General features: G+C 38.2%; 1 protein-coding gene across 8 annotated transcripts in view; it reads left to right on the forward strand.

The window, feature by feature from the left end:
* The window catches only part of PDSS2 (decaprenyl diphosphate synthase subunit 2), a 311,640-nt gene that overhangs the window by 94,448 nt on the left and 193,200 nt on the right, over nt 1–23,992 (forward strand). For 7 of the 8 annotated variants that reach the window (XM_060419521.1, XM_060419518.1, XM_060419519.1 and 4 more), the window contains one exon: nt 17,515–17,649. The exons of the other annotated variant lie outside the window; for it this stretch is intronic. In XM_060419521.1, coding sequence (XP_060275504.1) covers nt 17,515–17,649 — 135 coding nt within the window. The remainder of the gene's footprint in view (nt 1–17,514; nt 17,650–23,992) is intronic. 8 annotated transcript variants of the gene reach the window in all.

Raw genomic sequence — 23,992 nt, forward strand, 5'->3', positions numbered from 1 at the left:
TAAATAACTTAACCAGAGCCCATGTATTATGATAGCTTTTTTTTATCCAGGATTTTGAAAACTTGTGCAACAAAATGAAACAAGTGGAGTAATTAATGTAAGTAAGTTGCACCAAAGTTACATATTCATAAAAGATAATTTTAATAAAATTTTAGAATCATCTGCTGATTTTCATATATTCAAAAATTGGAGGGAATCCTTTTCATGTATTCAACTCTTAAGTGCCAAACTAAGATGATTCTGTTTTTCCTGTTATTGACCTCTAAATATTCTCTGAGGAATATTTGAGTATACTTGAGTCTTATGTGAGTATTTTCTCTGATACTGAAAAATTAGAAGATGGTCAGTCATGGACCTTTCTTACAACGTTAAAAAATCTTAAAAAAAAAAAAAACTCATACTAGCAGTGCTAACTTGTTGTTGTGGCTAATTTTCTGCTGTTTTTGAAAAATAAAAGTGTTTTGTTGTATTTTCTTATGAATATTTTAATAGAAAAAGCATTTCTTAGCAACATTTGAAAATTGTGATACTGTGAAATGAAACTCATCAGGCCTCTGAGTTGACAAAGTTAACCAGGTTTCTGTGATTCTCAAGTTTCTTTACCAAATAGTCTTAGCTTATTAACCCATTCTCCTAAAAATCTCCTAAAAATATGAAAACATTTTTCTATCATCTGAAAGATTACTTCAGAAATGTAAATTAATAAATGACTCTATTAATGCAGTTTGGTAGGAAATTACTGCATTTCACTACAGTTAACTAAAGAACACTTTGAAAGAATGCAGACCTAGAGAAAAATACCTTTTTTGGAAAGAAGAAGAACATTAGACCTTTTAGATGCACTTAAATGATTATGAATTTTTAGCTATCATTTTTTATCTAGGCAAAAGCTTGCACCGTATATCACATTTTGAGACCAGATTGAATGAGGCCCAGGTTTGTTAGTGCTTCAATTAATATATTGTAAAGTGGGACTTCCCAGGTGACTTGAGTGATAAAGAATCTGCCCACCAATGTAGGAGATTCAGGTTCGATCCCTGGGTCAGAAATATTCCCAGGAAAAGGAAATGGCATCCCACTCTAGTATTCTTGCTTGGGAAATCCCATGAACAAAGGAGCCTCGTGGGATACAGTCTATGGGCTCAAAAAGAGTTAGACATGACTTAATGACTAACCAACAGCAACAACATATTGTGAAGTATTTTTCAGTTCAGTTCAGTTGCTCAGTCACGTCTGACTCTTTGCGACCCCATGGACTGGAGCACACTAGGCTTCCCTGTCCATCACCAATTCCCGGAGCTTACTCAAACTCATCTCCATCGTGTCGGTGATGCCATCCAACCATCTCATCCTCGGTCTTCCCCTTCTCCTCCTGCCTTCAGTCTTTCCCAGCATCAGGGTCTTTTCCAGTGAGCCAGTTCTTCACATCAAGTGGTGAAAGTATTGGTGTTTCAGCTTCAGCATCAGTCCTTCCAATGAATATTCAGGATTGATTTCCTTTAGGATTGACTGGTTTGATCTCCTTATGGTCCAAGGGAATCTCAAGAGTCTTCTCCAACACCACAGTTCAGAAGCATCAGTTCTTCGGCACTCAGCTTTCTTTTTAGTCCAATTCTCACATTCATACATGACTACTGGAAAAACCATAGCTTTGACTAGCTGGACTTTTGTTGGCAAAGTAATGTCTCTGCTTTCTATGTCTAGGTTGAAGTACTTTTTAGCTCTTGAATAATATGCAGCAGTTAGAACCATTCACCAGGCCTTGATTTAAATATACGATATTTGAAGGTGAGAAACGCATCCAAACAGTCCAACATTTTGATAGGCCTAAATAGCCTATTGATAAGTTTCTGGTTTTTACCTGTGCATGAACAAAACAGTCCTGAAATACATTGGCCACAGGCTTCACCTGGTCTCAAAATTTAGCATTTATCTGGCTACTTTTAGAGAAAGGGGGAAACTTTTGGTATCAGGTGATACAGATAATCCAGTTCTTATTAACATAACCACACTAGAACTTTATACCAAGGGAAATCATCACCACATTTGGGGACCAAAGTGTCTGTTATATGTCTTTGAAATTTGTTAGATTTTTGACACATGTGCTCAGAGACAGAGTTTTCACTCTTTTGTCATTGTCCTCAAATCCATAGGGTTTGGAACTGTATTTGCACCATAAGAAGAGTAATTTCTTTTGTCCCATTACTTTCATCAAGGTTATTTTTAATTTTAATGTAGTAAAAAACATTTTTTGCCCCTTTAATTTCATATCTACCCTAGCTTCTCTCTCTTTGCTCAATTCAGTATTTTTTCAGCATCAGTATCTTTTTTAAAGCCATCATTAAAACAAAATTTGTATTTGTGACCATGGCCCCTACCACTTACTTACAGCCCTACTTGTTACTTACTAACTTCTTTGTGTCTCAGTTTCTTCATCCATAAAATCAGGATCAAGAATAGTACCTTACAGCCTTGTATGAGGTTTAAGTGAGGAAATAAGAAAATAAATACATACATATAAATATACATTTTTATATATTTAAAGTGTAAGGATAGTTTTTGTAACAGATATTAACATTGAGCCTATCGCTTTTTCCTTTGTAGGACAAAGTTGCAAGATTGGGTCCCTCGTGTATCAATGAGCAGTGTTTAGTTTCTTTTACCTTTTAAAAATGAATTATTGTAGTATGAATTAAATTAAAATGGGAACAAAAAGTCTTGAGATACAAATTTCCTGTCTTATTTAACATATTCCTAGAAATTAAAACATAGAATGTATATAAATTATTTTTTTAACTAAGGAGTCCTTCAGTGGAACATTTCAATCGAGGAATGTATATTTTGCCCAATTTCAAGGAAAGGAACCAAGGTATTCAATAAAGAATGATGAAAACTATGATCTCCTCCTTCCCTACAAGTTATAATTTTGTGGAGTATTTTAGATTGACTGTCGTAGGCCACCAGAAGGGCACAGAGCCACATGCCACAAGCGGGCCTGTGCAGATCCTCATTTCAGTGTAAGACTCCTTGGCTGTGGTATAGACCCTGGCTACTCCTGCAGTCCGTGTGGGTTTTTGTTGTTGTTGTTTTTTAGTTGTGGTTTTTAACCTGGACTGTATTTTCACTGCAGTGCCAACTTTTCTCAGCCTCCTGTGAATGGGGGCTATTCAAGGCTTCCCATGGCTCTGTTTAATGGACCGCACATCCTCTGCTCTGTTCTACTTGGGAGTCTTGTTGAACTTGCATGTAAGGAGAAGGCAGCACCCAAATTCTTGTCTAGCTATAAGTGCACCAGCCAGTAATCAAGAGAGGTTTCAGGGAAGTGCTTACGAGAAATCAACTTTAAAATTTTTTTCACGTCTTTTACCTGTAAGGTCCTTTCTGAGCTCTAATTCAAGCTATTGCCCATTTTTACTCTGTGTGTTATTGCTGTGATCATTGTTTGTGTAGGCTGGCTTTGGAAGCAGACATTGGAATTGAACCCCAGGTCCTTCATTTATTGGCTATATAATTTTGGGCAGATTACCTTATTAATTTATCCACAAGTATTTATTGAATGTCTATGTGCAGGCAGGATTCTAAGCACTGGAGATACAACTGTGGACAAGTAAATGTGCTATAATATGCTTGTGTTCTAGTCAAGGAAGACAATAAATAAATGAATACAAATATGTAGTTTATCAGTGTTAATCACTGATGTGTAAAAAATAAACTTGCTCTGTGAGCCTTAATATCTTCATCAATAAAATGAGGAAAACTTCCACCTCCCAGGATAGTTGGCAGGTTAGATGAGCTGACACCATGAAGGCTTGAGGATATACCAGGGTGGATGAGATAGCCTGTCTCTCGGTCACTTGCTGGCCGTCTGGTAAATGAGAGATGTCTTCCCAAAACCTTTTGACCTGCTAGAGTGGAGCAAGTGTTATGTTCTCTGAGGATTAAATTGGCTAGAGTAACGTGTGTGTAATTTATTCCAAGTGTCTCTCTCTCTTGGTTCAGTAGGTGCTGTCTATTAATTAATACCACGTAAATGAAACTTGAAGAAATCGAACCATGTTTCCCTATTGAAACCTATAATTTGAGAGATGCCACTGTTATGGTAATGATTGTCCTTTACTACCTCTGATGGTGGCTATTTTAAATATTTATAAGGCCTTATTGTTATTTGGGTAGCAATATTTGGAATTTTGAGAGCTAATAGATTTTAACTTGGGAAACCAAACATGGAATCTTTGATGGTGAGAGTTTTTCTGTGGAAGATGAACACAAGCAGTGTATGTCCTGCACCTGTCACGTCTAATTCTCCCATGTTTTGGTCTCCTGTACCTTGATTTCAGTGTTGATTTTGGAAAAATAAATGAGTTTTTCCTGACAGAAAACAACAAAATTCTGTAAAGCAATTATCCATCAATAAAAAATTAATTAAAAAAACAAAACGCAAAACCAAAAAAAGATTTGCACTTGATTGCTCAACCATCATATTGCTATAGTACAGTTTTAGGTTTTGATTTTTTTTTCTGTTCAGTTTTTCAAAGAGTGATTTCTCCAGCTAAAACCCGTGATAGTTTCTGTCCCCATCCCATTCCCACTTCAGTTTGCCTTTGATGTATTACCTATAAAGTATTATAATTTTTTTCAATTTGCTTATTTTTACTGGATTCATCCATCTCCTGTCGTAGCTTCTACATTTGGCTTTAGCCTCTTAATAGTATGTTGTGTAAAGCCAATTGAATGAACTTCTCATTTTGTCTTTTCCAACTTGTCCTAAGGCAAATATTCTAAATTTTGCACAACTGAACCACCTTCATTAGCTAGTAGGACTGACCCACCAAGTACTAAACAAATACTTATTACTTACATTGAGATATTCTTTTTGATAAAAATGTACTTCTACCCAAGTAACCGCCGCCCCCAAATTATAGAGGCTTAGTCTGACAGCAGTTCCCTTGAATTTGAGTGTCAGAGTGTGCTGAAATCAGGACTTGAAGTTGAGAAAAGCACTGAGCACTAAGGGAGCTCTCATTCACATTTGGTTGCCTTATTCCCTACACAGGCGGACTCCGATAGGGAGGTGTGATTCACAGCAGGTCAGCTTTTAGCCAGTGTCACTGCTTGAGTGGTGGTGTGAGTCTCATGTGTTGGAATAGTGTAATGATGCCTATATTCCAGCACTTGGTTTTTCTACCCCTTTGCTTCAACACTAAATTGATATTTTTCTAACATGAACAAAAGGGGTCTGTGTGTAAAACTTGTGTGAGATCATTTTAATGGAGTTTTCAGTTTGACTGAAATATTTTTTAACGACCTGTTTTACTACATTAGTATTTTAAAATAAATCTTCAGTTATCATTTGAGTTCAGAAATCTTTGTTGATTTTTTTCTCCCCCTGCTAAGTCACTTCAGTCGTGTCCGACTCTGTGTGATCCCATAGATGGCAGCCCACCAGGCTCCCCCGTCCCTGAGATTCTCCAGGCAAGAACACTGGAGTGGATTACCATTTCCTTCTCCAGTGCATGAAAGTGAAAAGTGAAAGTGAAGTCGCTCAGTCATGTCCGACTCTTAGCGACCCCATGGACTGCAGCCTACCAGGCTCCTCCATCCATGGGATTTTCCAGGCAAGAGTACTGGAGTGGGGTGCCATTGCCTTCTCCGTTTCTCCCCCTAGTGATAGTTTAATTCTAAGGCGCCCAGCTTATATCTTGCTGCAAACTTGATTATTAGCATTATTTTACTTGTTTTTTATTTCAATCATATTTTGTTAAACTTCTGGTGTTCATTTGTTAACTATTTCTAAAAAGCTCTGTTTGATTTCCCCTTTGTTCAACAGCTCCTATGCCCAATACCTGTTCTACTTTCTCTTCTCTCTTTCTTTCCGTTGCCTGTCTTCTGCCACATGCCCATCAAACCTAATTGCTGCTTTGTGAGAGCTTTGTTGAGGCAGTTCCTTGGCTCTGCTGTCCCTTGGGGATTTAATGCGGGTGGGATGTGCCTGTGGCCCTCGAGCCATGTCAGTGGCTGCTATACCTCCCAGATTCTAAAGACTGGTCACCTCAGGCCCTAATGTTGTTTCAAGTCTAAAGCATTTTAGTCTCAGGATAGATATGGCAGGAATAATACAATTTGGGTCATTTTGTCAATGGATATTAACCTCCAGCTTGTCTGCTAATTTTATATAAAAATCTGTGACATGCAGACAATTTTTAGTCTCCTTCAAATTAGAGTGCTTTAAGATAATTTTCATGAGTGCTAATGTTTTTCTTTTACAACTTAGTACTATTACTGTCACTGAATTACTAATCATATATATATTTTATATATATATATATTTAACATCACTTTGATACCATTTAAACTTTGGCCTTATATCTAAACCTTAGAGAAATTAAAAGTGAGGTATAAGAACCCAAAAGACATCTAGATAGAACTTTGGGGTTCATCAAAGGTGAGTTAAATTTTTTCTTCAAGTGAGAAATATAGCTATAATATAGTAAGCCATTTGCCTTTTTAATATTTTGATATTTTAAAAATAGTTATCTTTTTCTCCAGACTTACAAAGAGATCTGTACTCTAATGCAATTTGGAAAATATGTAAATCACCCTTAATCTGAAAATCCATTGATTAACACTTGTTACCATTTAGAGGCATTTTCTTCCTATTATTTCTCTTCATTTTTTAAACAAAATATTTTAAATACACTAAAAAATACGTGGACATTCTGTGTATTGAATACCAATAGAATGACACTCAGATTTTAAACGTTACTGTTTTAGAAAACAAACATGGTTACCAAACGGGAAAGGGGTTGGAGAAGGATAAATTAGGAGTTTGGAATTAGCAGATACAAACTACTGTATATAAAATAGATAAACAACAAAGTCCTACTGTATAGCACAGGGAACTATGTTTAATATCCTATAGCAAACGATAATGGAAAAGAATATGAAAAATAATATATATATATGCTATCTGCCAGAAACTAACACAGCATTGTAACACTGTAATCAACTATACTTGAATTAAAATAAAATGTTGATGTTTTATCATGTTTATTCTTAGTTCATGGCCTTGTTTATTTTATATATATATATATATATATGCATACATTGAAACATATTTGGGATCATATTGTAATTATAGTTTTATAACTTTATCTTTTCTTTAACATTTTAAGTATTTTCCCATATCATTAAAATTTGTTTAGTGCTTTGTTGCAACACTAAATTTGTTCTAGTGTTTGCACAGATTTTATTTTTCAATAATGGTAATTCTATTCCTATTTAATTTTACATTTACTTCTAGTTCTTTTAGCTTAATATACCACATATTATACATGACTTAAAACACTTTTTCAAAAAACTGGGGGTTAAAACTCATCAGGTCACAAAGGCAATTTAGCAGGCTATAGTCAACATAAAAAATAATAATAATAGAGAAGATCAGGGTATTCCTGTGCTTCTTTGGCAAAAAAAAAAGTACATCTTCTAGTCCTTTTGCTTCAGTTGTCTATATAAACTTAAATTTTTTTTGACTAGGGATCACAGTCACAAGTATTATTAGAAACCTTTTTAACCAATCTCCCTCATGTATATTAGATTTGACACCCATCTTTTATGCTTACATTTTCTGGATTGATTTATTAGAACCAGATATATTAAAGTGAGGTAGTCAAATAATGAAACAAACTCATACCTCTAGATTTTAGCACTGGAAGGAGTTTTTCCACTGTGGGGATCTAGGAAGTTCTGATTTTTCCCATTCAGTTTTACTTTAAGAAGCTTTGAGCTAACACAGGACTTTCCCAGTAGCTCAGCAGTAAATAATCTGCCTGCCAAGCAGGAGACGTAGGTTTGATCCCTGGGTCAGGGAGATCCCCTGGAAAAGGAAATGGCAACTTACTCCAGTATTCTTGCCCAGGAAATCCCATGGACAGAAGACCCTGGTAGGCTACCATGGGGTTGAAAAAGAGTCGAGCATGACCTAGCGACTGAACATGCATGCACAAACTAACTCAAGGGTGATGATCCCTTATAGTTGATAAGTTGTTTCCTTAATATTTGATTATCAGTTTCCCAAAAGACTGTGATTTGAGTCACTGGCATAAGTTAGACTTCTGAACTCTTGAACATAAATCTTAGGTTTTCTCTCCTCCGGTTTTGCCATCCTACCTTAGCTCACCATCTGGAACTACCCCTACCTTCTGTTCAAAGTGAGTGTAGCCTCTCACAGGCACTGCTGCAGTAGTGAATTCAGTAAGTTCTCCTAAATGACGAGACAAAGCACTTAAACACTCCAGTATAGTGAGTTCTGTCTGCTTAAAGCTTAAGAGATAGGTCCTTTGATACGGCATGGTTCTTATATACAATAACTTTTCAACATCACATTAAACTCTCAGCATGTCATTTTGTAGTACACTGGTCCTTTTCTCCAGTGTGGCTATCACTGTTAAAGAATCCACTATGATTTAGGAAGAGGGACTCAGGACACTGAACTCAAGGTTCAGTGTGTGTGCGTGTGCTAAGTTTCTTCAGTTGTGTCCAAATCTTTGTGACCCTATGGCTCCTGTGTCCGTGGGATTCTCCAGGCAAGAATACTGGACTGGGTTGCCATGCCCTCCTCCAGGGAATCTTCTTAACCCAGGGATCGAACCCATGTCTCTTATGTCTCCTGCATTGGCAAGCAGGTTCTTTACTACTAGCACCACCTGGGAAGCCCCCTGGTTCAATGTAGCAAATGGATAATAGGAGAGATGAATAAGGTTGGGACTAGTAATAGGTCTGTTTGGGTAAGATGGTAAGATGGTGTCTGCTGCTCTGCTTCTTGGAAGTTATTTGCTCTCTCATCTTGCATTTTTTGAGACTTATTTTGTATCAGTTACTCTGCTGGGTGCAGAGCATCCAAAGATGACTAAGCCTGAGGGCCCTTAAGATTCTCACAGCCTTGTGAGGAGTACCTTAGAACGAATACAATCATTAAATAGCAAGACTGAAAATTATATCTAAATCTTGGCACTTAAATTACTATTTGACTAGTAATTGTTTAGCTTTTCTAAGCCTGCTCGCTAATTTGCCTCATCTATAAAATGATATTACTAGTTCTCTTACATGTTTTTGTGAGAATAAGAATGACATATATAAATTAGCATGTGCCTGGCATTATAGTATGTTTATAGTATGTTGTAGTTGTGTCATTCAATGCCATTTTTATTATTCAGTGTATTAAGTGCCAGGCTAAATGTTTATAATAAAAAGCCCATGGAAGAGGCAGCTGCTTCACCCCAGGTTCTGTACACCGCACAGCCACCGTTCTCTGCTTCCACTGTGCGTTTGTGTTCACTTTTCTTTCCGGGTGTCTGTGGAGACCCTTTTATTTGTGGACATGCTGTGTTCCTTCCTGTGGGTCACACTCATCCTTCCTCAGTTCCCTACAGTATATGGAGTGAATTCTCTAAAATTCCCTACAATATATGAATTCTCTAAAATTCCTTTTCTCTTCTCATGCCTTCCTTTCCCCTTTCCCCTTCCCTTTTCTTCTTCTTTCTACGCAACCCCCAACTCCCAAAATGCATCCATCAATTCCTACTGCTTTAGCTATCACCTCTATGAAGATGCTTCCCAAATCTATATCCACAGCATTTCCAGGTGCCTGCTGGGCATCTCCATCTGGAAGTCCTTCTTGCATTCAAAGTTAACATGTCCAAAACTGAACTCATTAATTCCCCATTAACACTCCTTTTCTTTCCAGTCCTTGCTAATGCTAGCATCATCACCTCCAGCAGACAAGTTTGAATCTTAAATTCAGCCCTTATATTTGCTTCCTGGTCCCTTCCTGACATCTCGCTCATGCAGTCGGTTGGCCAGGCTAACCTGACCCACCTCCATGCTGCTGCCATCATTCAGGTTTTCTTTCCCATTCCCGCTGCCAGTGCCCTAATTTAGGCCCTCATTATCTCCCACCTGGAATATTGGAAGAAGCTACTCCTAACTAATCTTCCCTCTCCTTTCCCCTGCACCCAACAACACACTATTGGCAGAGTGACAATACTAGGCCCCAAGTAGCAGTTTTAGTCTTTAGCCCTAAACACATTAGTCCCTTGCTGACAAACCATCCATGCCTTCAAATTGCCTGCAGAATAAAGTCCTGATTCTAAACCTATCAAGGCCCCTCGCTCTTTAGGCGGTCTCCTGGGCTTGTTCACCTTCCCACTTTGCCTAGATGATTAGCCCCACAGGTCCTGAACCTGATTCCCATCACTCAAACCTATTCCTTTCTCCCAAAGTACCATTCTTTCCATTCCAATAGCTCCATGCCTTTCCTCCCTCCATTCCCAGCTCAGGAAAATTTGACTATCTTTAAGGCTCAGTCTGAAGTCTGTCTCCACTGGGAGGGGCACCTCTAACAAGAAGCCGTTTTCTTTCTTCCTTTGTTTACGGATAGCGTATTGATACTCTACTGTCTCTGTTATCTGTTCTTATATTATTCAATTTAACCACCTTTTTTTTCCAGTTTAACCATTTTTGAAACACATCATTAATAGCTCTTTTATTAGACCTCATTTCTTTGTATTCCTCATAGTATATATATGTGTTGAAACAGTGGAATTTGAGAGAGTATGGAAAGGTTCCATAGCTGTCATTTGAGGACTTAAAATAGTTAATAGTTCTGGAAAGATAGGATGATGCAGTAGGAACTGCAATTAACCACAGAAACAACGATGTGAGAAGGCCTTACAATTGTGTTGCACAGAGTTCACCTGTAAAATCCTTATTTCCATGAAATTGTAAAGCTATTAGGATATTAGTGTTAATTGTTGATCTAGAGCAGAATTTTGAAGGCCAAATTCCTCCCCCCAAAATTCAACTTATAGACTTTTCAGAGTGATGTTATTTAAAATTAGTGATATGTCTATAGTAGCTAATTTCCCAGGACTACATAATATCTGACATATGTTTAAACTGATTGAAATACTGTTTTAGATTTGGTGCATCTCCAGTTTGTCCACCAAGCTACTACCTCCATATTTCTCATTGACTACCGCAAAAGTGTCCCAACTGATCTCTTCATATCCACTTTGTTCCCCCACCGCCAGCACACCCATAAGTCACTTTTCCACACTGATGAGGGAAGACATTTTTTGTATATATTTTTTAAATATCTGATTACATGACCAGATGCTTAAGTTACTGCAGTGGTTTCACATTGCTCTTTGGATAAAGAGCTAGTGTCTAATCACAGCCTGTTTGACCTGTGTGGTCGAGTCCCTGTTTACTTCTAGCCTCATGTGTACAGTGTTCTCAGCTTTGCATGTGCTCATTCTTATGCTCTGAAGACACTCCTCTTACCTCTTCTCTTCCCACACCCCTCTTTTACATCTTTCTTCCTTTGGATGTCAACTAAATCATCATTTCCTTAGGAAGCCTCTGACTTTACTGGCTAGGCTAGTTCCCAGTTGTAAGCTCTGAGAGTATCATCTCTTTTTACTCTGTGGCATTATTAGCATTGTAATTTTACATTTATTTGTGATTCTTTCATTATTACTGGTCTCTAGCATCAGCTTGTAAGCTTCACAAGCTCTTTGCGTGGTTTTGCTCACCATGGCATCTGTGCCAAGCACAGTGCTTAATGTATGGAAGATATTTGGTCTATATTAGTTTAATGAATGATGAAGGGTTTAAATATATGTATATATATATTAGCAAAAGGAAAACAATTCTGTAGAATTTTAGTGATATAGATTACAAGGGACTAAATATTGCTTTCATTTATGACACTTTGATGATGTTAACGATTTCTCCCAAATTTTATACTTGCTATACATATTGTAGTTAAAAAAAAGTTAACTACTTAGTTACCCAGTCATGTCTGTCTCTTTGCAACCCCATGGACTGTAGCCCTCCAGATTCCTCTGTCCATAGGAATTCTCCAGGCAAGAATACTGGAGTGGGTTACCATGCCCTCCTCCAGGGAATCTTCCCAACCCAGGGATCCAACCCAGGTCTCCCGCATTACAGGCAGATTCTTTACTATTTTGAACCCCAGGGAAGAGTATTAGATAATTACATGTAGTAAAGTGAAATCATAGAGAATCACAGAGTAAGGGGAAAAAAACCCAGATGTCAAATAATCCAGGCTTCCCTTTGATGTGTTGTATCAGAGGCTGTGAAGCTTCTTGAACATCTTAATTCACAAGGGACTCAGCGTCAATAGAGGCTCCTCTGTTCTTTAATTTCTTCATGTGAAGCCCAAATTCACCAGCTATATTTTCTATCTATTAGTGTCAGTCTCTAAAGTAATACTTACCAAGTCTGTCTTCTATCCATATGGTACCCTTTCAGATGAGCAGACAGTCATCATGTACTCCTCTAGTTTTAATTCTCCCAACCCTCCCCTTCACACACACTGTGTTCCTGTCCTGTTAGTTCTGGAGACAGTTGTGTCCTTCTCTCTCTCCTTTAAACCTTCACACGTGTTGTCTCTAAAACACTCTTTTCACTTCCCCTCCTTGCTTCAGATCCTGTGACTCCTTCCCTCTCCCCCTTTAGGCCTCAGGGAGGTCTCTTTTACCACTCCTTCACCCCACTTCTGTTGGTTGCCCTTGTTCATATCCCGAAGTAGCTCATGCCACATTTTATTATTATTTTAAATCCAAATTATATAATCCACACGAAGGGAGACCACAACACACCAGTGTATGTCATTATGTCCTCCACTGTCTGTCTAGCACTGTGCCTGACTTAATAGTAAGCATTTACTACGTTTTTGGCTGCGTAAATTTGAGAACACCATCTTTACTATTCTCCAAGCTAGCATTCTTTTTTTTTTTTTTTTTTTTGGTCAGCCAAGTGTATGGCAGTAAGTGATTTCATGATCTTCTGGATATGCTCCAGTTTGTTGGTATTTCTCCTAGAGAGGCACTCAGAATAAATTCTAGTGTTCCAGGTGAAAATATGACCTGGATTATATGAAACATTATCTCTGCTAATTTAGAATCCTAGGGACTTTTTTTGGAGAAGGAAATGGCAACCCACTCCAGTGTTCTTGCCTGGAGAATCCCAGGGCCTGGGGAGCCTGGTGGGCTGCCGTCTCTGGGGTTGCACAGAGTTGGACACGACTGAAGTGACTTAGCAGCAGGGACTTTTTTATGCTCAGGAGCTAAATTTCTTATTTTTGTTGTGAGCTAAGGTTTGAGTAGTGGACATTATCAAATTATCTTATTACTTTTTTTTTTTTTTTAAGGCTGTTAATGAAGTGAACTCAAAGAAGTGGTGTTTTCAGATGTGTATAACGGACTTTTGGACTCAGAGGGAGAGGGAGAGGGTGGGATGATTTGGGAGAATGGCATTCTAACATGTATACTATCATGTAAGAATTAAATCGCCAGTCTATGTCTGACGCAGGATACAGCATGCTTGGGGCTGGTGCATGGGGATGACCCAGAGAGATGTTATGGGGAGGGAGGTGGGAGGGGGGTTCATGTTTGGGAACGCATGTAAGAATTAAAGATTTTAAAATTAAAAAAATAAAAAACTAAAAAAAAATAAAATAAAATAAAAAAATCACAATGGAAAAGAAAAAAAAAAGAAGTGGTGTTTTGAAAACATTTAATTTACTCAAACTGTTAATCTGTTCTTTGGATTGTCAACTATTGTCTCGTATGAAAACTGATGCTTAGAAGGCATGCTTTTCTGACTGCTCTCTTGATTTCTGTCAACTGGCCCACTAGAGTTTCTTTTCCTGACCTTTTCAGTAGTGCTTTCTGAAAGTGGAATGTGTTTCAGCCATATATGATGTTTCAGGCTCATAGAAGGAAGGATTCCTTAACTTTGTTATTTTGGGGGAGTAGAAGAAGAAACAGTATAGGAAATTATCGGTGGCTCAAACGGTGAAGAATCTGCCTGCAGTGCAGGAGACTCCGGTTCAATCCCTGGGTCAGGAAGATCCCCTGGAGAAGGGAATGGCTACCTACTCTAGTATTCTTCCCTGGAGAATTCCATAGACAGAGGGGCCTGGCAGGCTGTAGTCCATAAGGTTGTAAAGATATAAGAATTAAAAATACATGGCAAAAAAGTAATGAGGCGAGAGAATGTAGTTTTCTGACAGCCTTACCACCTCACGTGAGTGGTGTATGCTTTACTCCTGTTGTCTCTTCCACACAGTGACCACAGGAAACAGATGTCGTTTAACCTCATTTTACAGAATAAGTGATAGTCTGAGTCATACAACTAATAAATGGCAGAAGGGTTTTTCAGACCTGGTTCTAAAGCAGTCCCTATTCTACCGACTCAATAAATAGTTGGTATATGAATGAAGTGAAGCAGATGGAGAGTTGCTATAGCATAATGGATAAACATGTATATAGACTCAAGAGCCAGGTGGCCTGGATTCAGATCCTGGCCCTATCAGGGTTCTAAGGCTTACTATCTGTGGTATCTTGGGCAAGTTGCTTGATCTCTCTCTGTGCCTCATTCTCTTCATCTCTAAAATCTATTGTGGTGCCTTCTTCATAGAGTTGTTGTGAATTAATTTGATTAATATATAGTAAAATACTTAGGACAGTTCCTGGCATATATTGTGAGGTTCTATGTTAGGATTTGTTGTTGTTGCTGCTGCTATTGTATTTTGATGATGATGATGTATGTGTCCTCTGTGAAACTTTTCTGAGAAGTTTATGGAAAGTGTTATCAAAACTGTTGCCAGGACTATTTCTTCAGCCTGACTTGGCCCGATGTCTCAAAACTCACAACTTAAATTTTCAAGTTTCAAGTTGTTAAGTGTTACCCTCATATCTTTCATTCCTCAGTTCAGTTGCTCAGTCGTGTCCTACTCTTTGTGACCCCATGGACTGCAGCACACCAGGCCTCCCTGTCCATCACCAACTCTAGGAGCTTGCTCAAACTCATGTCCATTGAGTCGTTGATGCCATCCAACCATCTCATCCTCTGTTGTCCCTTTCTCCTCCTGCCTTGAGTCTTTCCCGGCATCAGGGTCTTTTCAAATGAATCAGTTCTTCGCATCAAGTTGGCCAAAGTATTGGAACTTCAGCTTCAGCATCAGTCCTTCCAATGAATATTCAGGACTGATTTCCTTTAGGATTAGCTGGTTTGATCTCATTGAAGTCCAAGGGACTCTCAAGAATCTTCTCCAGCACCACAGTTCAAAAGCATCAATTCTTCAGCACTCAGCTTTCTTTATGGTCCAACTCTCACATCCATACACGACCACTGGAAGAACCATAGCTTTGACTAGACCATAGCTTTTCATTCCTAAACAGGCTCAACCTCCCACATACACAGACACACACACACAGCCTCACGTTCCTCTTTTCCCTTTCTATAACTAGGCGCCAATTCACAGCTTGTCTTTAATATTATTAATATACACCTCAGGTAAAACATGTATAAGGATCTAGTAGCATAAGTTGGGCTTCCCAGGTGGCTCAGTGGTAAAGAATCCAACTGCCAATGCAGGAGACATAGGTTCAATCCCTGGTCGGAAAGATGCTCTGGAGGAGGAATTGGCAACCGACTCCAGTATTATTGCCTGGAAAATACCATTGACAGAAACCTGGCGGACCACAGTCCATAGGGTTGCAAAGAGTCGGACATAAGTGAGCACCCACACACATCAGCATAAGTTAAAATCTGTAATTCAAAGCAAAAAACTTGGAAAGCACTCCATTTTACAATTTCTTCCAAAATACTATGCTTCCCAGCCTCCCTACAGTTCAGGTCTGTAGGATTTAAGTAGATTGTTACATTATAATAAAGAGATTTGGATATTTCTGTTGATTATTTGTTTCTACTATAGTATAGCTTAATTACCTTAAATTAACTTCCTTTTTCTAGGAAATTAAAACTTCTTTGTAAAAATCATTAACCCCTCTAACCTACTGAAGACCACTTACTAGATTAAGGAGAAAATATAAGTGAAGAAAGAACTGTAACTGTTATTTTGCAGTAAGCCTGAAGATGTCTTATTTCGAAACTAATGAAAGAGTAAGGGACCCTTTTAAAAATTTACTTGGAAGCATGAGGGGTGAAAATTTTCTTAAGTAATGGGCTAACTCATTAATTTTGACTATATAAACTTAATTTAAATTAATTCTTTGTTCAGAAGTCACCCAAGGAAGTCTTAATAAGTCAGTGAAGTATTAGAATACAAATTTTCCTGTTTTTAGAAATAAGGTCACAGATGTAGAAGACAAACTTATGGTTACCAAAGGGGGAAGGGGAGGAGGGATAAACTGGGAGATTGGGATTGACATATATACACTACATATATAAAATAGAAAACTAATAACAACCTGCTGGATAGCACAGGGAATTCTCCTCAATATTCTGTAATTACCTATATGGGATTAGAATCTAAAAAAGAATGTGTGTGTGTGTGTGTGTGTGTATAACAGATTCACTTTGATGTACAGCTTAACTAACACAACTGTGTTAGTTAAATTGTGAATCAACTAAACTCCAATAAAAATTAATAAAAAGTTTTTGCTATATTTACCACATTCAAGAATTTTGTTTGTATGTTATTTATGTATACTTTTTAGTATAACCTATTTGATTAGTGCTCATGAAGATTGTTCTAAGTGTTAATTTATTATAATATGTTGTGCTTAGTCTTTCAGTCATGTTTGTAACTCCATGGACTATAGCCTGCCAGGCTTCTCTGTCCATGGGGATTTTCCAGGCAAGAATACTAGAGTGGGTTGCTGTGTCCTCCTCCAGGGAATCTTCCCAACCCAGAAATAGAATCCAGGTCTTGCACATTGCAGGAGGATTCTTTACTGCCTGAGCCCATTATAATATGTTACCCATAATTTTCTGTCTTTTTTTCTTTTTCTAATGTTGCCCTTTAGTTCTTATATGACAACCTTTTGTGATACTTAAACAAACAAAAATGTAATCTAGGAAAGTATTTCTGACCTTAGTTATAGTAGAAGATATAAATATTGAATATTCATAGCAAAAAAATATATTCTATGTTAAAGCTTAATGTTGCCTAGAATGATTATTCTTTTGCATAAAAAATAAGAAACGGTAAAATATTTGCCCATGACATTCATTTCCATTTTACTTCTCAAATTTTCGACCTGTGAAGACAGAAATCATTTTGTACCCTTCCCCTTACCAGCATCATCATCACATAACACAGCTTCATCGGAACCATACAATTTATATTTCACCTGCAGTCAACTACCACAAAACAGTTTAACACTGTGGGTTCCTCTCGTTATCAGACCACATGGTAAAGATTGCATGGGAAAACCCAGAAAGAGGTGGAAGCCAAATCAGTAGGCCTCACAGTTTTGAGATTATCACTTTCAAAACTAGCTGAGGGTTTCTGTAGATGTTTCCTGCAGGTACTGCTTCCTCCTGTTAACTCTTTCTTCCACAATCCTATTTCTTTTCAGCGGGTCCCATTGTCTGATTTTGGAAGCGTGGGCGTATTTGCAGCAGTTCTCTTACTTGATCCAACTTATTTTGTGATTTTCTTTCTTTCCTTGTTGGCAGGGGTCTTGTACACGACAGCCAGAATAACCTCCAGTTGAGGGGCTTGGTGGTGTTACTTATTTCTAAGGCAGCTGGGCCCAACAGTGTGAATGCTTCGTGTCAAAACTATGACATGGTCAGTGGGATCTATTCATGGTAAGAAGAAATTTTGAAATGGCTCTCTAAATTGTGTTTTCATTCAGTGGTCAGTAGAAATCACTGTTTAGTTCTTCGTCATTCTCTGATTCAGAGATAGGTTAAAATATTTTGTAAGGTTAAAAATGGGTTTTTATTGTTCTTAACAAATCTAATAGTCTTAGCTACTTTGTATGGAACTCTGGTAAATTTTCCCTTGTGTTTTTGTCTAATACTTTCCTTTCTACCTTAAGCATCTAAATTTTTTTATTGAATACTACCCTTCTGCCCCATCGTGATTCCATTTTATTTCTGTAGAGAACTCTGTATCATTTAGTCCAGGATTCATGGTTTTTAAACCTACTCAGTAGGATAACTTAGCTGTATATATAATAATGCAACTACCATTTTAGGAGATGTCTACTTCAGTGCTGTATCATTAACTTTATTTTGTTTATTTTTATGGTGAAGAGGTTTTTATTAAAGTAACTGGAATAAGAAACTTTACATCTCATGTTTAGGTTAAAAAATAAATTTATGAGTACATATTAGTTATTTTGATACATATAAAACAAACTTTAAAATTTCAGTTGTGATTTTTTGAATGTGATTTTAAAAATGTTTATTAGTAATAATATATCAGCAATAACTTTACTTAATCTTAGAAGTGTACTCCGCACTGTGTTGAAAACCTCTATAGAAGTAACAGTCTGCAGGTGGACTTTGGTACATGAAATTAAAGCACCCAAAAACATGGTGACAAGGAAATTTTCCTCACAAAAAGAACTATTTCTCGAAGCTTAGACTTATGGTTAATACGTCTTATTGATTTACTTTAAAAATCAGTCCTCATCACTGTCACACAATTGTGCCCATTTCACATGCTAGCAAGGTAGTACTTAAAATCCTTCAAGTGAAGCTTCAACAGTACATGAACTGAGAACTTCCAGATGTACAAACTGGATTTAGAAAAGGCAGAGGAACCAGAGATCAAATTGCCAACATCCATTGGACCATAGAGAAAGCAAGGGAATTCCAGAAAAACATCTACTTCTGCTTCATTGTCTATGCTAAAGCCTTTGACTGTGTAAGTCACAACAAGCTGGAAAGTTTTTCTGCCCCCTGTGAAACCTGTATGCAGGTCAAGAAGCAACAGTTAGAACTGGACATGGAACAATGGACTGGTTCACAATTGGGAAAGGAGTACATCAAGGCTGTATATCATCACCCTGCTTATTTAACTTCTATGCAGAGTACATGATGAGAAATGCTGGCCTGGGTGAATCCCAGACTGGAATCACAATTTCAGGGAGAAATATCATTAACCTGGAATGTGCAGATGACATTACCCTTATGGCAGAAAGCAAAGAGGAACTAAAAAGCCTCTTGATGAAAGTGAAAGAGCAGAGTGAAAAAGCTGGCTTAAAACTCTGCATTCAAAAAAAGAAGATCATGACATCGAGTCCCGTCACTTCTTGGCAAATAGAAGAGGAAAAAGTGGAAGCAGTGACAGACTTTATTTTCCTGGTCTCCAGGATCGCTGTGGATGGTGACTGCAGCCTTGATTGCTTCTTGGCAGGAAAGCTATGACAAACCTAGACAGTGTGATGAAAAGCATAGGCAATACTTTGCCGATGAAGGTCTGTGTAGTCAAGGCTGTGGTCTTCTCAGTAGTCACATACAGTTGTGAGCTGAATATGTAAAGAAGGCAGAGTGCCAAAGAATTGATGCTTTTGAACTGTGGTGTTGGAGAAGACTTTTGAGAGTCCCTTGGACAGCAGTCCACCTGTAATGCAGGAAACCCCAGTTCGATTCCTGGGATGGGAAGATCTGCTGGAGAAGAGGTAGGCTACCCAATCTAGTATCCTTGAGCTTCCCTTGTGCCTCAGCCGATAAAGAATCTGCCTGCAATGCGGGAGACCTGGGTTCGATCTCTGGGTTGGGAAGATCCCCTAGAGAAGGGAAAGGCTACCCACTTCAAGAAGGGAAAGGCTACCCATTTCCAGTATTCTGGCCTGGAGAATTCCATGGACTGTATAGTCCGTGGGGTCGCAAAGAGTCGGACATGACTGACCAACTTTCACTTTTGGACAGCAAGTAGATCAAACCAGTCAATCCTAAAGGAAATCAACCCTGAATATTCATTGGAAGGACTGATGCTTCATTGGAAGCTGAATCTCCAATACTTTGGTCACCTGATGTGTACAGCCTACTCACTGGGAAAGACCCTGATGCTGGGAAAGATTGAAGACAGAAGAAGAGGGCGACAGAGGATGACATGGCTGGATGGCATCATCGATGCAATGGACATGAACTTGGGCAAACTCTGGGAGATGGTGAGGGACAGGGAGGCCTAGCGTGTGCAGTCCATGGGGTCATGAAGAGTTGGACTTGACTGGGTGACTCAACAACAACAACATATCTCTAATGAATATCAGCTGGTTTACTATCACTAATCTTAAAATAACACTTGGAAGTCTTTGAGACCTAATAAGTGTTAATTAAATATTTACTGCATAAATGAGTCATTCCCATTTTATAGAAAAAGAAACAAACACTGATATTAAAACTGGTCTAAAATTCTCTAGGTATAAAATGAGAGAGTTGGAATTTAAATCTAAAGGGTATTTCTTTCTACTATGCAGATGCTGTTACCTGTATGTACAGTGCAGTATGTTGTGACGTGTTTCCAATCTCTTATCTAGCCTCTAAGAAACAGCTGCATTGCCTTCTGATTCTTCATAGGAACATAATGTATTTCGTTGATGGTTGTTGTAATATGAATATTATAAAAGAACTTTGCAAAAGAGTAGGTAGGTAGTACATTACAAATGTAAAAATTCCCCAAATGGTATAAATGGGTTTCACACCCACGTGTATAGAATCCACAGTTACATTTAGGAAATGGTATATGGTTCCAGGCTGTTTTTCTGTATTAGACTTTATCTAGTAAGTCACTGGTGATGCTTGGGTGTTCTACATACTTGTTAATGTGAAAATGTAATTTGGCATAGTACTACGAGAAACCATTCATTTGTTTCTCTATCCCTAAAGTCATTTGTTTGGCTCCTACTTCCTTAATTGTTCAAGTGTAACTTTTGCTGGAGGCTTGTATCTATAATGTCACAGTGAATTATTTAACTTTTGAGGAAAGTGCTGATTTGGGAGCTTTTTAATTCACTTCCAAACTACTGGGATTTACATTGTTGGTGATTTTCTCTGATAAACTTGACTTTGATGTCAGTTAATGGGACCTGAGTAAATTACCTAAGGGAACAAAAGGAGTTAGGTGACCTCTTTTTTTTTTTTTTTTTGGCCTAAGGCTATAACTGCTGGATATATCTTGTGGATATGTCTCATGAACTTATCACATAATGGCCAGAAGAGGCAAAATTTTGACTAAAATGTAATAACATTTTGAAAAATAGGTAAGTGAGTCACATTTAGAAAAATGCACTATAAACACCTACCATGAACTTTTGCTAGCAAGACCATGGTCTTTAGGTTTATTCCACCAACCCTGACTTTAAAAATTGGTTACAAAGGTGATCAGGCAAAGAGAGTGTTTTTAAATTTGCAAGCATCCCTAACTACAACTGAGAAAATAAATTTACAGCTTACTCTATTAGTGATAGGATATTTTTGTATATAGAAGATAGATAACTATAATATATAATACATAGTATTACAAAGTATAGACTTCCCTAATGTAACATGATTATTACATTTAAAGAAATGCATGTGAATTTTTTGAATAATGACTCAGTTTTCTCAGTTGCTTTAGGAAGAACCAACTCAAATATTTCTCATCCAACTAGTGATTATAAACAGACCACAAATTTTCACTCTATCTTTATTCCCTGAAATTTCCTACCACCTCTTGTTATCTATGTTAGAAGAGACTGAAACAAGTTTGCCAAACATTTTCTTTTCTTCCTGAGTATTCAGCTAGACTACATTTCTCAGCCTTCCTGTGCAGTTGGCTGGGCTATATAAATCAGATCTAGCCAATAGAATATAAGTGAAATTTACTGTTTACTTTTCATCGGAAAAGACTCTGATGCTGGGAGGGATTGGGGGCAGGGGGAAGAGGATAGATGGCATCACTGCCTCGATGGATGATGGACAGGGAGGCCTGGCGTGCTGTGATTCATGGGGTCACAAAGAGTCAGACACGACTGAGTGACTGAACTAACTGAACTGACCATAAAAATCACACATTTGCAGTACACCTTAAGCAGATGATCTTGGTAGATACCTATTCAAGATGAAAGGTGCCTACACCCCTCGAAGGAGAGCCACCTGTCCATCAGGAACATCCATATAGTCTTGATGTATGAGAGGAAAAACCTATTTGTTCAACCACTTAAACTTTAGGGTTTATCTGTTAATAATAGGGCCATGTGTCTATTAGTCGCTCAGTCATGTTAGACCCTTTGCCACCCCATGGACTGTAGCCTGCCGTGGTCGTCTGTCCACGGGATTCGCAAGGCAAGAATACTGAAGTGGATTGCCAGATCCTTCTCCAGGGGATCTTTCTGACCCAAGGGTCAATCCCAGTTCTCCTGCATTGCAGGCAGAGTCTATCATCTGGGCCACCAATAGTGCCATAGTAATTAATATTTTTCTGCTTTCTGTCACCCTGTGAATTTGGTGGTTCTTGATTACTCCCAGTCTTTCACCTTTCGTGCCCAGTAAACCACTGACTCACAGGTTTCTCCAGGTCGTTTTTTCTTTCAGTCCACTTTCCTCTCTCCTATTCCAGGCCTCTATTACTTCATGTTTAGATTTTAGCAGTAGCTGTCTATCAGGTCTCCCTGTCTCTAGATAGTTCTCCTTCAATTTTTTGGGGGGGATCTTGTTAAATTGAACACCTGCTTTGATCACTCATTAAATGGATTCTTATTAAGCAGTCACTATGTGATGTTCTAGGCAGGTGCGGGACGATAGAAGCGAATAGTGAGTATATTTACCCTCAGTGACCTTATTAGCATCAAACTAGGGCACATACAAGTTTACAGACAACTATAATACAATGCTATAGATGCTGCAAGTAAAGTATAAGTAGCATTCTGTGGAGGAATTATGGTTGGGAGGAGGAAAGGAGAAAATTTCAGTAAAAGAGATCATATGAACTTTTACAAAGAGGGAACTTATAAATGGATTCTTAAGGTAACTAGGAGGTTATCAGAGAAAAGCAGGTAGGCAAGGGGTTTGGTAAAAGGTGGCTGTGTTCAAGGTAAAGAAAGTGAGGAACACACTCACCAAAACAGGTGGTCTGGAAGTATTTAGCAGGTCCTGCACCATGCTGACACAGTTATGGGCACTTGGTACATAACTTGTTATGTGACTGCATGGATTTACATAACAGAGACTGGGGCATTATGCATGTAAGTGTTATGGGTTGAATTCTGTCCCCGCCCCCAAATTCATACATTAAAGCCTAACCCCTCACTCCTCACAATATGCCCTTGTTTGGAGATGGGGTCTTTATTGAGATAATCCAGTTAAATTGAGGTCATTAGAATGAGCCATAATTCAATGACCTTATTTTAAAAAGGGAGAAATTTGAGCACAAATGTGCATATATAGGCAGAACACCCTATGAACACGAAGGTGGTCATTTTCAAGTCAAGGAGAGGGGCACAGAACAGGGTTATCCCTCATAGCCCCAGCAAACTAACATATTGCAGACCACTGATGAGGAGATGGTCTAGAAAAGAAAGGTTGAAGTTGGATTGTGAAGGTTCTAAGGGATCAGAGCTCTATCCTGGAGAAACAGTGGGGAGCCATCCAAGAGGCATAGACTAGCCTTGGAATCTGGAAGCAGGGTACCTCACTTACTAGCTGTGCCTCAGATTTCAGCTCTCACCTTTCAGAGAATGGTTTTAAGAATTAAATGAGTGGATAGAGTAATGCATAGCACAGTAAGCATTCTGTACATGTTTTTTTTTTGTTTATAGACATTATAAAGGTCTTTAAGTGAGGGGGTCATATTAATATATCTGTGCTCTAGAATGTAATCAGTTGAGAAGATAACCCAGAGAGTTGAGGTACAAGAGGTAAAGAGGACCAGCCAAGGAGTTATTGAAATAGTCTAAGTGGTTGCTGAGAGGAAAAACTGAGACCTGGAGAGATTACAGAGTCTTTACCCAAAGCAGCAGGTTAGCAGTTGGCTGAGTTGGGTTTAGACCTATTGGGTCCTTTGATCTCATGCCCTTTTCTACCAGCATTTCCCAATTTGTGCTTCATTTAGAATGAAGGTTTTATTAGGTAGTCAGTGAGACAAAAGGTCCTGTGGTCAAATAAATTTGGTTTTGCAGGTTAAACAGAGTTTAAAAGATTTCTTCATTTCAGAAATCTC

Source organism: Ovis aries, chromosome 8, assembly GCF_016772045.2.
Source record: "Ovis aries strain OAR_USU_Benz2616 breed Rambouillet chromosome 8, ARS-UI_Ramb_v3.0, whole genome shotgun sequence".
NCBI classification, from domain to species: Eukaryota; Metazoa; Chordata; class Mammalia; order Artiodactyla; family Bovidae; genus Ovis; species Ovis aries.